At 55.2% G+C, this 16,223-nt stretch overlaps 1 protein-coding gene across 2 annotated transcripts in view; it reads right to left on the reverse strand.

The window, feature by feature from the left end:
* Window positions 1-1,571: 1,571 nt before the first annotated feature.
* SPOCK2 (sparc/osteonectin, cwcv and kazal-like domains proteoglycan (testican) 2) overlaps window positions 1,572-16,223 on the reverse strand; it is a 29,895-nt gene continuing 15,243 nt past the window's right edge. For both annotated transcript variants that reach the window (XM_011927707.1, XM_011927700.1), the window contains 10 exons: window positions 14,995-15,003; window positions 14,599-14,644; window positions 14,240-14,354; window positions 12,444-12,558; window positions 10,318-10,432; window positions 9,756-9,875; window positions 9,038-9,256; window positions 6,589-6,651; window positions 5,557-5,694; window positions 1,572-5,436 (listed from right to left, as the gene is read on the reverse strand). In XM_011927707.1, the coding sequence (XP_011783097.1) occupies window positions 5,291-5,436; window positions 5,557-5,694; window positions 6,589-6,651; window positions 9,038-9,256; window positions 9,756-9,875; window positions 10,318-10,432; window positions 12,444-12,558; window positions 14,240-14,354; window positions 14,599-14,644; window positions 14,995-15,003 (1,086 nt within the window). In that variant the 3' untranslated portion in view covers window positions 1,572-5,290. The remainder of the gene's footprint in view (window positions 5,437-5,556; window positions 5,695-6,588; window positions 6,652-9,037; window positions 9,257-9,755; window positions 9,876-10,317; window positions 10,433-12,443; window positions 12,559-14,239; window positions 14,355-14,598; window positions 14,645-14,994; window positions 15,004-16,223) is intronic.

The following is a 16,223-nucleotide window of genomic DNA, read 5'->3' on the forward strand; positions in this document are numbered from 1 at the left end:
CACCACCTTCCAGAAAGCTCCTGAGCCTCCAAGTCTGAGCCTACTGGTGGCAGCAAGGCACAATGAATAGCAGAAAAGGTCCCCCTCCTAAGGAGCCGCTGCAGCCAGACAGGCAGAGCCTGCCCTGGCTGCAGGCTGTCACCGGGGGCTTGCTTTTGCTGTTTGGAAAGCACAGGGTCTAGTTACCATAGGTGATCCATCCATCAGATCCTGGCCCAAGGTCACAGTTAGCAAGCTCCAGGGCTAGAGCTTAGAGCTCCTGTGCCCAGATTCCATCCCCCTCCACACCGCAAAAGGATTTTTCTAGTGAGGAGTGGGCAAGGCCTAAGAGAAGAAAAGTCACAGAATAATAATGACAGTCCCCCAGCTCAGATAATCCCAGAAATAAAAGTAAGACACATGGTTATTCTTCTGCCACTCTGGCTGGGCCTGGTGGCTCACACCTATAATCCCAGGACCTTGGGAGGCTGAGGCTGGCAGAGTGAAACCCTGTCTCTACTAAAAATACAGAAATTAGCTGGGTATGGTGGCACGCACCTGTAGTCCCAGCTGCTCAGGAGGCTGAGGCAGGAGAATCACTAGAAGCGGGGAGACGGAGGTTGCAGTGAGCCAAGACTGCACCTCTGCACTCCAGCCTGAGCAACAGAGACAGACTCTGTCTCAAAAAATAAAAAAAAATTTAAAAATAAGTAGAATCATGGGCTAGGTGTGGCGGCTCATGCCTACAATCCCAGCACTTTGGGAGGCCGACGTGGGAGGATCACTATAGGTCAGGAGTTTGAGACCAGTCTGGCCAACATGGTGGAACCCCATCTCTACTAGAATTACAAAATTAGTCAGGCATGGTGGTGGGTGCCTGTAGTCCCAGCTACTTGGGAGGCTGAGGCAGGAGAATCACTTGAACCTGGGAGGTGGAGGTTGCAGTGAGCCAAGATCGTATCACTGCACTCCAGCCTGGGCGACAGAGCGAGACTCCATCTCAAAAAAAAATTAAAAAATTAGAATCATAACGCTGACAAGTACGTAAGGGCCCGATACTCACGTACTCCACTGACGGCGCTGTCTCAGTTGGTTTTACCTTTCTCACAAGCCGTTTGCTAAGAGGTGGTTGAAGTCTTTGAAAAGCTCACACCCTGGATGAAAATGCTCTGGAGCTGGATTGTGGTGATGGCTGTACGACACGCGAATGTACTAAATGCCACTGAATTGTACTGTACTGTATTTTTATCTTTTAGAGATATGGTCTCCCTCTGTTGCCCAGGCTGGAGTGCAGTGGCACGACCATAGCTCACTGCAGCCTCAACCTCCTAGGTTCAAGCAATCCTTAGCCTCACACACTGCCCCCTCTTCCCAGCCTAATTTTTAAAACAATTTTTTTTTTTTTTTTTGATAGATACAGGGTCTCGCTATGTTGCCTAGGCCGGTCTCAAACTCCTGTGCTCAAGGGATTGTCCTGCCTCAGCCTCCCAAAGTGCTGGGATTATAGGTGTGAGCCACCACGCCCAGCCATAAATGCTGTTTTTGTGAAAAATAATACCAAGGGTAAGAATAATCCGCGTATTGCCAGCAGATGGTGTTTATAAAGATTTTATTTTCCATTTTCTTAAAAATAACATTTGATTTCCTTTATGCATGTGTGGAGTGTACTTGTTTCCTTACGCTGAGTAATAGGCAGATAAAGACGACACGAGGCAGCGTCCCCAAGTGGAGGCGGGGCGGGACGTGAGAGGATGGGGGTGCAGGGGAAAGGGGTGGCTGGATGACTCACGGGACGCTTGAGTGCCCATCAACGCACACACAGTCTAACACTTGGTTTTTCGATTTTTTAAAGACATCTAAAATTACTGAGAGATACGATTTCAGCACTTAAATCTACAGACGGAAATCCAAGCACTTGAACACAATTCCTAACTCTAAGCTCGGTTATTGCACATCACACAGTTTAAGCAGGCTTCAGGCTGGAAAGCAGTTTGCTCGCTGGGAACTTCCTCGGGATGTCTGGGTCTCCTTCTGCACCCGTGGTGTCTCTCCCCTGGGACTACCGCCAGCCTGCAGCCTCTCAAGGACCCCGGGAATCAAAGCTCAGCCATTCGTTCTCCCCAAGAGCTGAGGGCTCGGGCTTTGGTGAAGCAGAGGGTCCCATGTTGATGCCAACAGACCCCACTCCCTCCAAGGTGAAGTTGGAAGCAGGTGGAGCTCATGGAAGGCTGAAGCCAGGCGGGCTGGAGTGAAGAGGTGTGACCACCCCCTACGTGTGGGACAACAGGGGGCAGTCAAGATGCCACCACCCACCGCCCCTCCCTTCCAAGCTCCCAGGCCATGCTTCCTTCTCCATCACCCTTGGACCCTCTCTGAGTGGTCTCTCAAGGCACATTTATTTTCTGTGCTCCAACCTACCAGATCTGACATCCACCTCCCCCGGCACCCACGGGCCAAGGAGGCCTGGGGCAGCCAAGGGGAGTTCCAGGACCAAGCAAGCAAGAAACCATTCTTTGAACACATGGTTAAGCTTCTTCCAGCATGGCCCTAATTCCCTTACCTGCCTAAGCCAGGGGAGTGGGGGCAGGAAGAAGCAAGGCATCGAGGAGAGGGTGCTGGAGGGGCTGGGTGGCAGGCCCCTTGGTCAAGGGCATGAATCAAAGAGCTGAGGAAGGACCAATCTGTAACCTTGTTCGTGAGGAAACCTTCACCTTGTCTAACAATAAGCCACTTGGAGGCCGACCTTCAGCCCCACTGGGAGCTGCTGTTCTGTCTACTTTTGAGGGGCCCAGTCTCAGTGGAGCAAAAAGCAGTGTAGAGGCTTCAGAGACAGGCAAGGCTGGACCCCTGCAGTCCTGCCAGAGGCTAGTTCAATCCCTTTTGCTTTCTTCCTAAAACATATTTACAAGGACACACAAACGCATACAGTCAGAAGACCCAGAGACAGAGAGAGCACGTGCCCAGGAGCAGAGGGCAACAACAAGAGGACAGGGAACGCCCTTCCTCTGAATTCCTTCCCTTCCCAGGCCCCCCAGCATCCTTAACAACCTGCCTCCCCGCAGTAGGAAAGTTCCAGAACTCCAGCTGGGGCAGAGGGAAGAGACAGGTAGACTTCAATCCTAGCAAGAGCAAAGTGTCAAGTAGCTCTGAGTCAGAGGCGCAGCTGCCTCAGTGAGCAGAGGGCTGATGTGGAACAGCATTTCCCTGAACTGAGCCGGGGCTGGAGGAGGAGGTGGAGGACAGAGAGAGGACAGGAGGAAGAAGGGGCTGGGGGACCTGGAATGGCACGACATCTCAACAATCAGAACTGGGCTGAGGAATGGGAAGCGGTTTATGGGGCTAAGTGGGGCTCTGCTATTTCCCTCAAGAAGGATTCAGAAGATGGTGATTCCAGGGCAGAGTGAGGGGCAGACAGGGTGAGGCTCTTCTGTAAAGTCCAACAGACACTCGCAGATGCTGGGAGGCTGGGGACTGCCAGGTTGGGAGCTTCACCCAGAGAGCCTCACCGCATTGACCCCACGCCCACCACCCACCCAGCACACAGGAGGCCCCTCCTCACACTCCCAGGCCACCAAGACGGCCCCCAGGTTCACACACAGGCACACACACGCACGCTGCTCTCTCGCACTGAAGGGCATCATCACAGCCCCAAGTCTGGGTAAGAAATTCTCCACCAAAGGTGTTAAGGAATTTGCTTCCACGGGGAGAACTTGACGGCTGGGGGAAAACAGCAACAAACAAGCAAAAGAAATGCACGGGGCCTTTTCTCATCTGGCAAGATGAGCTTACACTGCTCAGGGGATGTTGGGAACAGCGAGGTGTGAGGTGTGGCCGCAGAGCCTAGCTGCACCTGTCCTGTCCCCTCTGACTTCTCACTTTTCCATACTGCAGGCTTCGAAACGGAGCTTGGGGAAGCCCCTCTGCTGGGGCAACCCTAGGGGATCTTCAGAGGGGCCAGAAGGAAACCCCGGGGGGCTGAGGGGAATGGGGCTGGACATGGCCTGTGGGTGGCTCTCCCCTGGCAGGAGGAAGATCATGGTCTCAGAGCACGGGAAGGCTGCAGCCTTCGACAGCTGCTTCTCTCTGGGGTCTCAGGGACAGGTCTCTCTGTTGGTCTGGGCAGGATGGGAGTGTTAAGGGTCAGGGAGGAGGTGAGCACACACAACCCTAGCCTAGACCCAGGCTCCTCGCCTGCTGCTGCTGGCCCTCAGGCGCCCTCAAGTGGACGAGGGGACCCCAGCAAGGGGGATGAAGGCGGGAGCAGCACCCAATGGGATGGGCTGCACCAACGGGGAGCCAGGCAGAGGTCAACTGTGTAACCACCGCCCAGTGTCCCCAAGAGAGCAGCCCAGACCATGGCTCCAACATGAGACCCAGAGAAAAGGGACAGGCTATTCCAGGGTCTTGGATTTAGAGCTACCCCTTCTCAACTCCTAAAAGCTCCTCCAGTCTCTGCAGCCACAGCCTCCTCCTGCTGAGCCAACCCCTCTCCCCACCCTGTTCTACCCGCACCACCTGGGCCCCCTGGGACAGACCTTGGACAGCCTAGCAAGGTACCCTGTCCCCGGCCTCTCAGCTGCTGCCCTCCTCCTCCTCCTCGCTGCCACCTTCATCACTCTGCCTTGGGTTAGGAGAGTTTCTCTAGTGCTTGGGGATCAGCAAAGGGACAGGGCTTGCTGTGGCTGGGCGTCCTGGCCCGTCTCATCTGAGGCTGGTGGGGATGTCACACCACATCGGCCCAGTTTTGGGAGGACCTCAGCTGGTAGACAGCTCCGTGCCCTCCCTCCCCTTTGCAATGGGGACAGGCTCGCAGGCCAGAGCTTGACTTCAGAAGCAAGAGGCAGAAGGGCAGGCAAGGGCCGGTTGAGCCAGGGTAGGAACCCAAGGGGTCAGGGCTGGGCTGGGGGACGCGGCTGGGGGCATCTCATTTCATGGATTTTGACCTGTCAATTTGTATTTGTGTGTGAATGTATTTTAAAACCAACAACAAAAGGAAAGAAAACAGCTACAAGGAGGCCAAAGCAGCCTTTGGGTGACTCACTCTGCCAGGAGCAGTGTGGATCAAGGACACATTTGTCAGCACATGCCACACACACACGCACACATACACACACGCACGCACACACGAACTCACACTGTCACCCATCCCAGCCATCTGTGCCACACTCATGCCATGCACACTCACACTCCCAGTCCCCCCGGGTGGAGCAGGGTCCTTCTGACTGCATTTCCGGATCCGTTCTCGAAGCTGCCTGCTGCTGCTCAGAGCTCTGCTGTTGAGTCCCCTCCGGCCGCCGGCTCCTGAGGGCATCTACCAGATGTAGCCCCCGTCGTCAGCCTCGCCTGCCTCGCCCTCCTCCTCCTCGGCCTCCTCGCCTGCTTCCTCCGTCTCCTTCTCCTCCTCGTCCTCCCAGCCAACGCCGCTCCCAAAGTCACCCGAGAAGCCCACGATGTCATCTGTGAGGGGACCAAGCCAACAGGGGTGAGGGAGCTTCTGGTACGCCCCCACCTGGCATCCTATGACAAGTGCCCCCCAAGCCCGGTCCCCCAGCAGGCCCCGAGCCGCCCAGCCCGTACCGCAGTCGGGGCTCCCGTGCGTGCGGGTGCCAGTCAGCTCCAGGCCCAGCTGGTCCACACACCAGCAGTCGCCGCTGCTCTGGTCACACTGCATCTTCCGGTAGTAGCCATCCTCGTCGCAGCTCGGGATGAAGATGCCTGAATGAGATGGGGCCAGGCAGGGTCAGAGCAGGGACCCGGGCTGTGGGCCCCTCAGAGAGGTGACCTCCGGCTCTACTCGCTGGAGATGAGGAAACCCGCTTCCTTGAACCACTGCTCAGCCCCTGTGCCAGCTCCCAGCCACCCCATCGGTTTCCCTGACTCTGTGGCCCAGATCTTGTAGGACAGCCAGTCTGACTTCACCGGGTTCGACACTCTCCACCCTCCCACAGTTCCTCCAGCCTGGCTGTCCCCTGCCAGGAAAGCCCAGCCTTCTCCTCCCAGCCACTCGGAGTCTGACCTGCCTCCAGGGCCCACTCGCTTTCCTGTAGGCCCCGCAGCTGAAGGTCCTGGGCGCCTGCGTACAGGTCACACTGCTAGTTCTATCTTTTCGGTGTGTCCATTTGTGTGTTGCGTGTTTCCTGACTGGCCCAAGCTAAAGGGTTATGAGGCCGAGGAGTGCGTCTGTCTTGCCTTCCGCTCTGAGCTGGGTCTGTTGCTGTTGTATCTCTGGAGAGGCCCCCAGGTGTTTATGGAGCATGTGAGGGAGTGTCTCTCAGGGAGCCGCCTCACTCAAACACTAGTCACATGCTTGCTGCAGGAAACTGAACTCAATGGAGGATTCCAGGGTCCTTCTGTATCCCAAACTCTAGCTCCGGCATGGATGGGCATAAAATTAGTGCCTAAAACACGCTTTTCTGGGGCGGATTGGGAGGCCCTGCCCCCCACAAGGATAGACACAGGAAGGGGGCATCCCTCTCCTGTCTTCCTAGGCCAGGGCCTCCTGTGGGCTCCATGTCTGCCATGAGGCCCAAGGCTTGAGCCACTGGGTCTCAGACGAACCCAGGAAGCCGTCCCCACCTCCTCCTCTGAGTGCCTGGTCTGGCCCCTCACCTGGCTTCTTCTTGGCAGCCTCCTGGATCTGGACACGCTCCAGCTCTGCCAGGCAGGGGGGCTCTGTGGGGAGAGAAGCAGTCTCTGATGGGGCTGTCCCCTGGTGCTGGGGGGATGCACCGAGCCCTTCAAGGCTTAGAGACCCAGGCAGGGGCTCTGCAAGATGAAAACACCCCGTTTCCGACACAGGGCCACCCCACAGCAGGGGGTGGGAAGCACAGGAGCTCTGTGGCATGAAAACACCCAGTCTCTAATTAGGGGAGCTCATCCCACAGCTGTGGATGACCTGAGGTTCCCCAAGAAGTCCTAGGGACCCATGAGAGGAGTAACAGGATTCAGAAGAGGAGGTGGGGTGAACACATAGACACCCAAAGGTGAGAGACCCCAGGGGAACGTAAAACTAGAGGGAACGTTAGAGAGAACTCCCAGGCCTGAAAATACAGCCACACACTACATGACAACATTTCAGTCAACAATGGATGGTGGTCCCATAAGATTACAACACTATTTTTACTGTACCTTTTCTGTTTTTAGCTCTTTATTTTATTTTATTTTTTGAGATGGACTTTTGCTCTTGTCTCCCAGGCTGGAGTACAATGGCGCGATCTCGGCTCACTGCAACCTCTGCCTCCCAGGTTCAAGTGATTCTCCTGCCTCAGCCTCCCAAGTAGCTGGGATTACAGGTGCCCGCCACCATGCCTGGCTAATTTTTGTCTTTTTAGTAGAGATGGGATTTCACCAAGTTGGCCAGGCTGGTCTCAAACTCCTGACCTCAGGTGATCCACCTTCCTCGGCCTCCCAAAGTGCTGGGATTACAGAAATGAGCCACCAGGCCCAGTCTATGTTTAGCTATGTTTAGATGCATAAATGCTTACCATTGTGTTACAATGGTAAGCATTTATGTGTTACATGTTATGTGTCTGCAGTATTCAGCACATAACATGATGCACAGGCTGTAGCCTGGGAGCAATGGGCCAGATGCACAGGAGGCCGCACCACCGGGGTCTGTGGAAGCACTCCTGTGACGCTTGCACAGTGAGGAAATCACCTAACGATGCATTTCTCAGAATGTATCCCCCTCGTTAAGTGACGCATGACTGTAACTGGCAGCCAGCCTCTAACTTGTCTGCGACCTTGGGAAGTCCCCACCTCTCCAAGCTGGAAGCCTGCCTGGTTGTAAAATGAGGACAGTTCCCAGCCTCCTGCCCAAGAAAGCTGCTGTACAGAATGGATGGAATGGCCTTCAAAGGCCCGGAAAGTCAAAGTGCTAGAGTGACACAGGTCACAGGAGGGCTGGGCAGTCAGAGTTGAAACAGATCACAATACCACGCATTTGCAGAGGGATTTGTGAATTACACGGTGCTCTGCACAGATTTTCTTGGCACAACCTCACAACAGGCTCCAAGATAGGTATTGTTATTTCCTGATGCAGATGAAGAAGCAGAACTTAGAAAGATGTGGTCACTTGCCGGGGATCCCTGACTAGCGTATGGTGGGGCTCGGGCTGAAGCTTTGGGCCCTGACTGCCGATCCCCCACCAAGATGGGGAGAATCATCCAGCGAGGAACACCAGGGCTTCCCCAGCTCCGGCCGCACAGGTCAGGTGAGCCCTGGGGACCTCAGTCTTTCCAGAGAGGACTCTGGTTTGAAAGCTCTGGCTTCAGGTATATTCAGCTGAGAAATTTCATCACATCTCTAAGGTTGATGACAATGTATGTAATCACTTATTTGGCGGCACAAAATGTAAGATATGCCCAAAAGAAGAATCACCGAGAAGCAAATGCATCTTCAGCTCTAAGATCCTCACTTACACAGCCCTTTCCCAAGCCCTCTGAGGGGCCCCAGAAAGTTTACATTTGTAATTTTTCATACTCTTTCTTTCCTTTTTTTTTTTTTTTTTTTGAGACAGGTTCTTGCTCTGTTGCTCAGGCTGGAGTGCAGTGGCACAATCTCAGCTCACTGTAGCCTCAACCTCCTAGGCTCAAGCGATCCTGCCACCTTGGCCTTTTAAGCGGCAGGGACCACAAATACATGCCACCACGCCTGGCTATTTTTTTTTTCTTCTTCTTCATAGAGATGAGGTCTCCCTGTATTGTTTGGGCTGGTCTCCAACTCCCGGGGTCACATGATCCTCCCACCTTGGCCTCCCAAAATGCTGGGATTTTTTTTAACTCTTTCTTAAAGAAGACCTCCAAAAGTATATAAGCATCAGGACCCACAAAATCTGGATCCACCTGGGAGCCTGCCAAGTAAGGGAGCTGAAAGTGTTGGCTTCCCCAGGTCTTAAAGGATGAAGCCCTGAGGGAGTACAGGAAGTGGGCAAGCTGGGAAAGTGCTGGGTCTGGGGACGTAGCCAAGAAAGAGCCACTCTGACTTCCCAAGAGAGCCTGGAACTTCAGGCAGAGCCCAGACGGGTGAGGCAGGGGCCTGGGAGAGGGGTCACACTCACTCTCCCTCCAGAAGCAGAAGCACCACTCAGCAGTGGAGACCCGGCCATCCTTGTAGGTGTCACAGGAGTTGAAGAAGGGACGGATGCAGATCTCGTACTTGTCCAGGTTGATGGCAGCCAGCTCCGTCTGGTCCAGGAAGAGGTCGGCACTGGTGTCCAACTTGGAGAACATCCAGCCAATGGAGTCCTTGCAGCTGGCCCCCAGGCTCTTGTCCAGCCCTGGGAAAAGACCAGGTTCAGGCACGCTTCATCTAGCTCTTCAGTCGTTTCTCCAGCCCTCCATCCCTCCACCTCACCATCAGCCCCAGCCCTCTGTTCTGGGTCTGGGCAGCTTGGAGTCTAACCATGGCATTGAGAAACTCGAGAATGGCCAAAGGTCCTTCCTTTCACCTCCACATAGGACTATGCCTGAACCATTCAAAACCCTGTTCTGAAAGCCCTTCAGGGAAAAGAATTCCTGCTTTCCCTGGGCTACCCATGTCAGGGTTTAAGCTCCCTCCACCCATGTTAAGTTCTTCCTACTAGCTAACCAGTATCCCTCCTGCTCTGGTGGAAGTCGACTTCTTTGGGGTGAAGGTTCTTTTGGACCCAGAACCTTCTGGGTAGGACCCAGAGTCCAGCAGGAGGGAGCAAGGGCGGGCTGGCTCAGCATACACCTGTGTCCTCAGCCCCTTCCCTATCTCCCTCCCTCCTCCAGGCAGAGCAGCAAGCTTCCTACCGCTGGCCGGGCTGGCTGCACTGCTGGCTGAGCCATTCTGCTTGGAGTTCTCATGAAGGAGCTGGAACCAGTCCCGCAGCCGATCTCCCAGGTCAGCCAGGTCCTGACCGGTGCAAGTCTCTGCAGAACAGAGAGAAAGCATGGAGGGTGAATGTGCAGGCTCGATCTCAGTCTGGGATCCTGCCCTACAGGCCAGGAGGCTGAGCAGGGGTCAGGGAGGCAGCAGCAGAAGGGAAGGTGGAAATTGGACTTCCTCTTGAGTCCTCTCCCATCTCCCACCACCTACTCCTTCCTAGCATGAAAAACACACAGCCCAGATTATCTGTGGCTGAGTCCCTCCCTCTGCCCACCTTCCAGGCACCCAGGGGAGAAACAAGGGCTGAGCCCAAGCCTCCTGCTCTGTGTTAACCTGGACCTCTGACCTCACAGCTCCCTCAAGCCTTTCTGCATTTTTGCCACTTCCCTCTTGCTCTGCACACCTCTTCTACCATCCTAGAGCCCTGAAGGAGGTGCCAGGTGGCCCTGCAGTGCCCCCAGCCTGGTGGCCCAGTGCTCTCCTCACCTGGTTTGCCATCAGCAGTGGAGGTGGCCGCCTGCTCCGTGGGGCAGGGGCAGGGGCCCTCGCATCGCACCGCCAGCTGCTTGTTGCTCAGGCACGCCTGTTGCTCCAGCTTACACTGCACACAGGGAAAGGTGGGACAGGGGACTGAGGGCTTACCCCAGGGGTCCCCACAACTGGGACACCCTCAAGCCTCCCATGGCAGCCTCATCTGCCTCCCCCGATGGAGCACCCACGAACAGCCTGAAGGGCCCCTTTGGTCCCTCTGCAGACCGAGGTGCACAGTGGAGAGAGGCAGGGCCCGGGAAGCGGGGTCCAGAGCTGGTCCTAGCCATGCAGGCTCCCATGAACCTGCTCGGCCCTCTCTGAGGATTTGTCCCTCCCAGGACACCCATCTCCCCTTCCCTCCCTGCCCCTGTGGCCCCTCCCCTGTGTTAGCTGTCTGTCACTCCCCCTGGTTCTCATGGCCTGTTCCTTGGTCCCTGTGTAATCAGCCATCAGCCCTTCCCTCAGTGATCTCCGCACAGTCATCCCAGTGGGCTATTCTCAGCTCTCCTGAGAAGACACAGCACCACCTATGGAGCATCTAACAATTCCTCGGCCTTCGCTAAGAACTGCTTCTGCCACGACTGCCTGCTAAAGCCAGGTTCTGAGTGCGGCTCATGCACTCCTCATCATGAAAGCCTTTTCTCCTGGTCATATCTCTTTTTTCTCATGGGGTGGCTGCTAATGGGAAGTGGGTCATCACAGCACTCGACAACATTGTCTCACTTGGGAGGCTTGGGTTTCTCCTGCTCAGCAGAGAACAGCAAGGCGCAGACAGGCCCAGTGACTTGCCCGAGGCCATGGGCCGGGGTGAAAGCCAGATTTCCTGCCGACCTCCACCTCCCTAAAGGACAGCGTGATCCCCGAACCGGGCCGCACTGCAGCGTCCTGCCCAGACCTCGCCCTGGCCTTGGGTTGTGGGACACTAGCTCCTCTTCTTCTCCTCCTCCCCCTGCCAGCTCTGCCAGCTCCTCTGCACCCTCCCACCTCCTAAATACAGCCTCTGCCCTGGTCTCTTGCTCATTCTCTCTCTCTCTCTCTCTCCTCCCTTTCTTCTCCCTGGTGACCTCATCCCCACAGCAACGTCAATTATCACCCACAGCGGGTGACTGAAATCTGCATCTCACTCCAGGAAGGCCCCTCAGCCCTGGCATCCACCCCGAGCCAGCTGTCAGTGCCCTCCCAAACCAAGCAATTCCTGACTCCTTGTTGCCAGTAAAAACATTCATAATCAGCATCTGCATTTCTATGTTACTTTTTTTTTTTTTTTTTTGAGATAAGGTCTCACTCTGTCGCCCAGGCTGGTGCAATCATGGCTCACTGCAGCCTCAAACTCCTGGCCTCCACCTCAGCCTCTCAAATAGCTGGAATCACAGGCATATGCCACCACACCCAGCTAATTTTTATATTTTTTGTAGAGACAGGGTCTCACTATATTGCTCAGCCTGGTCTCACACTCCTGGACTCAAGCAATCCACCCGTCTCAGCCTCCCAAAGTGCTGAGATTACAGGCGTGAGCCACCATGACCAGCCTAAAATTTTTTAAATGCTTTCTCAAATATTGTCTCCTGAAATCCTCACAAAAATCCCCATAAGGTGCAAATTCATTCTCCCAGTCAGTTCCTTCTTCCATCGCCTTCTTATGGAGGATTATTTCCTGCTGCCCCAGAAGGCCCCTGCTCACTGGTGAACACTGGTGCCTCCCTGTGGAAATCCTCTTCTTCATCCTCTAACAACTGGATGCCAGAGCTCCTTCTTCCACACCCATGGACACTTGGTTGAGGCTTCCCTCAGTTCCTCTGACTTGCAGTTACCTGACCACAGAGTCTCCTTCAGGCCCCACTCCCTACCTGCACCTATCCGCGGTCAGGTACAGACAGGGTCTGGCTCCAATTCTCAGGTAGTCCCAGCCAGGGCTGCAGGTGGCCCCAGTATGGCTGGCTGCATTGAACGCACTGACCTTGCCATCTGGCCCCACCTCAGTCCTGGAAACCCCTTGGAAGGCCCCAGCTGGGTCATCCTTTCTGCTTCCTGTGGCCTCGGGTGACTCCACCCCCACCCTACCTGGGGCCAGGGCTCCTCACCACAGAGCTGTACGTGTGGCCATCTGAGCCGCAGACAGAGGCAAGCTGGGCCATGTGGCAGGGCTTGCAGATGGAGTCTTTGTTTCCATGGAGTTTCACGGTCGGCTGCTTGATCCTACAGGAGAGGATGGGGAGCACACCAGGGTGGAGGTGACAATGAGGAAGGAGCAGGGGAAGGGAGGGCTGAGGAAACCTGTTCCAACAGGAAGGCAGCAGCAACCTCCAGCAGATCAGCCCCTTCCTGCCCCTGCCCACCCTCCCCACACTGCTGCCAGATCTTCCTCCAGCTCAGAGGGTTGAACCAACTGGGCAAGGCATAAATTCCCCCAGCTTTGCTTCTTCCAGGCTTCACTGAGTCCTATGGGGCCTTCAGGTAACAACTCCGGGTCTGACAGCCAGAGGTAAAAGGGAGTCACACTTCACTTAAGGGGTCAGACCAAATCTGAGGTTGCAAACTGATGACCTCTGGGCCATATTTGGCCACCAAGGGTTTTTTTTTTTTAATTGAGTTATTTATGCACTAACATTTACCAAATGGGAGAGTTCACAAAAATACCTGGATTCTTGGCGTTTCTTTGAAAAACGGAAGACGTGGGAGTCCTGGACTTGCATTCCCACATAATGGGCCAGGGCCAAGAAGGAGCTGCCAGGCCTGTGCTCCACAGAGCGGCCCGTGAAAAAACCACTCTTCATGCATTACATTACCGGCCATGCCCCTGCAGCCTTCTAAGACTGCAACTCCATCTTTCATCTTCTGTGATTCAGGAGAGAAGGGAAGGAACTGGAACCTTTTCCAGGGTCTCGAAGCCAGACAGAGCCTTGTCCTTGGGCTAGAGCTAAGACTTCCTTTTTTTTGTTTGTTTTTTTTTTTTTTTTTTTTTGAGATGGAGTCTCACTCTGTCACCCAGGCTGGAGTGCAGTGGCATGATCTTGGCTCAGCCTCCCAGGTTCAAGCAATTCTCCTGTCTCAGCCTCCCGAGTAGCTGGGACTACAGGCACAAGCGACCATGCCCAGCTAATTTTGTATTTTTAGTAGAGACAGGGTTTCATCATATTGGTCAGGCTGGTCTCGAACTCCTGACCTTAGGTGATCCACCCACCTCGGCTTCCCAAAGTGTTGGGATTACAGGCGTGAGCCACCACACCCAGCTGGAGCTAAGGCTTCCTTAAATGTCCCTCACTCCTTTCTCCTCTGCAAGCTACAACCTCTCACAAGCTACCACCTTAAATATTTCATGAAGTCACTGCATGTCAAAGCTGAAAGGAACCTCAAATTATCTAGTCTAACCTATTTGTCTTAGAGATACTACATCAAGGCCCAAAAAGGAGATGTGACTTTCCCTGGATCCACAGTGTTTGGTAATTGTTCTTATATGGTGTGACTTTCTCCTCACTAATCTCTTGAATGACTTACTTTAGGTGAAGGCAGCCGCCATGTTGTAAGGACACTCAAGCATCCCTATGGAGGGGTCCACATGACCAGGAACTGAGGCCTCCCACCAAGAGCATAAGAGCGAGCTTGGAAGTGGATCCTCTAGCCCCTGACAAGCTTTCAGATGAAACAGCCCCAGCCAGCACCTTGATTATAACCTCAAGACAGACCCCGAGCCAGAACCATCTAAGAGAACAACTTCTGGATTCCAGCCCTCAGAAATGATGTGAGATAATACATATTTGCTGTTTTAAGCACTAAGTTTTATAATTTATTTCACAGCAGTAGATGGCTAATTCATAAGGAGAGGGTCAGTTCTCTGAACACACCCCCTCCAGGGCTCCCACCTCCCCAAACCCCTCACCTGTGCTCCAGCTTCTTGCGACTGATGCACATGGCCCGCTGGTAGCCCTGGGCGATGCACACTTTGTGGCGGCTGCACTTCACCTTCTGGCAGGGGTCCTTGGTGGTGTCCAGGGCTACAGGGGCACAGAGTCAGGACACAGGTCACCTGGGAGAACCCAAGAACCTCCAGCCCCGCTTCTGAGCTGGGAGGCCTCTCCCTCCAGCAGCCCTTGATAACCAGAGCTCCTGAGCTCAGGAGTACCATCCCCACCGGGGCCTGGCTGCTCAAGGAGCCTCCAAGCGGGGTCAGGGCTTGCCCTCTGGTCTCAAGTCTTCACACTTGTCAGTCACCTTTCCCTGCTGGGAGAGTCATGTTACCTTCATCTCCTTGCTGATTGTCCTCCCAGCTCTTGATGTAGTCGTCCTAGAGGACAGAGAGGGACAAGGGAGAAGGGAAGGGCTAAGATCCATATTCCAGAGGTTCAACTGCGGGGCCAAGGAGAGGCCGGGCCAGCGATGCCATGTGCCAATGGCCGTCATCCTGGTGGCTGACTCCTGTCCACCCAGGCCCTACCAGCTGCCTTCCCCACACCTCCATCCCTGTAAACCCATGTCTAGAATCCTTTCCAGCCTCTCCCGTGAGCTCCTTATTGCCCCCACGCCACACTGGAGGCTGGCAGGGAAGGCAAGTCAGAGTGAGGGTGTGGAGGGACAGGAGGGGAGGGGGTGTGCTCTGCAGAGACCACACAGACTGGGCCCCCCGGCAGTACTCACCTCCACTTCCTGGAGATCAGGGAACAGCCACAGGCCATGGAAAACGGAGCAGGAGGAGAAAGGGAGAAAGACGAGGATATCAGTGTGAGGCCCTCTGGTGTTTCTGCCCCCCCCCCCCGTCATGTGGCCATGGGTGCTGAGCAATGGCCTTTGATGGCTGTGTTCCTCTGACCCCCAGGAACCCCAATAGGAGGCCAGTATTCTTATGTCTTCACCACAGAGCTTAAGACTGGCCTTAGGAGAAGAGGCGTTTTCTTTGAGAGGGTGGGGCACCCCCCACTCCATTCCCAGCCCCACCACCAAGACAGATGTCCCAGGGGCCCACACTGCACGGGAACAGAGCTTCTCATGCCTGTGCCCTGGGTGTCCCAGAAACTGCCTGAGAAACGGAGCACTGTCTGTCTCCTGCCAAGGCCCCTTCCTTGTCAGTCCCCTCTCCTGACCTCTGCCCACCATGTGAGTGAGGCGGCAGGAAGGCCCTCTCATCCAGGCTGCAAAGGGATGCTTTTTGCTCAAGGTCTTACTTCTCTACAGAGCTCAGCTGGTGCACGGAGTGAGTGGGGAGGCCATGCCTATGATGAGGCTTCCCCAGTCTTCACAGTTCAGCTTCAAATCCTCAGAGGCAGAGGACCCAGAAAGGGTCCTACGAGGTCACCTGGTCCAGCCCCTTCTTTGTGCAGGAGAAAGCCCATAGACAGGAGATGACCTGAGCCAGGTCCTCCTGTCACAGAACCCCGGGCTCCCGACACCCAGCACAGGCCACTCTTCTTGCTACAACACACTCTCTGAGGCCTAAGACACAAGGGAGACCTTTTCACCCTGCTCTGGCTGCAGGGGCCTCTCGGGCCATGGACCACAGAGTGGCCAGAGGCAGAGCGCCTCCCACCCAACCCGGCTCCCTGGTAAGAACACTCAACTTATCTGGCTTCCTCCCTTTCCCCTACAGGGCAGAGATAGTTGCTAAAAAACACCAAACAGTCCCAGGGCACTCCTGGTGGAAGCTCTGCCAGGCAGGCAAGGAGGGGGCTTCCCAGGCCTGGAGGCTGGCAGTTACAAGGACCAGCTGCCCACTTCCTCTGCGTGGGGCTCCAGGAGGGGCTCTGGGAGCTGGGGGGGAGAAGGACATGAGAAGTCACGCGCAGCTGCCCCCTTCATCCTGAGTTCTGCCCTAGCCCAAAGGAACAGAGATGTGCAGGGGTGAGCAGAGCTGTCAGGTCTGGGGGAAAAGC

The sequence above is a fragment of the Colobus angolensis genome, unplaced genomic scaffold, assembly GCF_000951035.1.
Source record: "Colobus angolensis palliatus isolate OR3802 unplaced genomic scaffold, Cang.pa_1.0 Scaffold12, whole genome shotgun sequence".
Classification (NCBI taxonomy): domain Eukaryota; kingdom Metazoa; phylum Chordata; class Mammalia; order Primates; family Cercopithecidae; genus Colobus; species Colobus angolensis.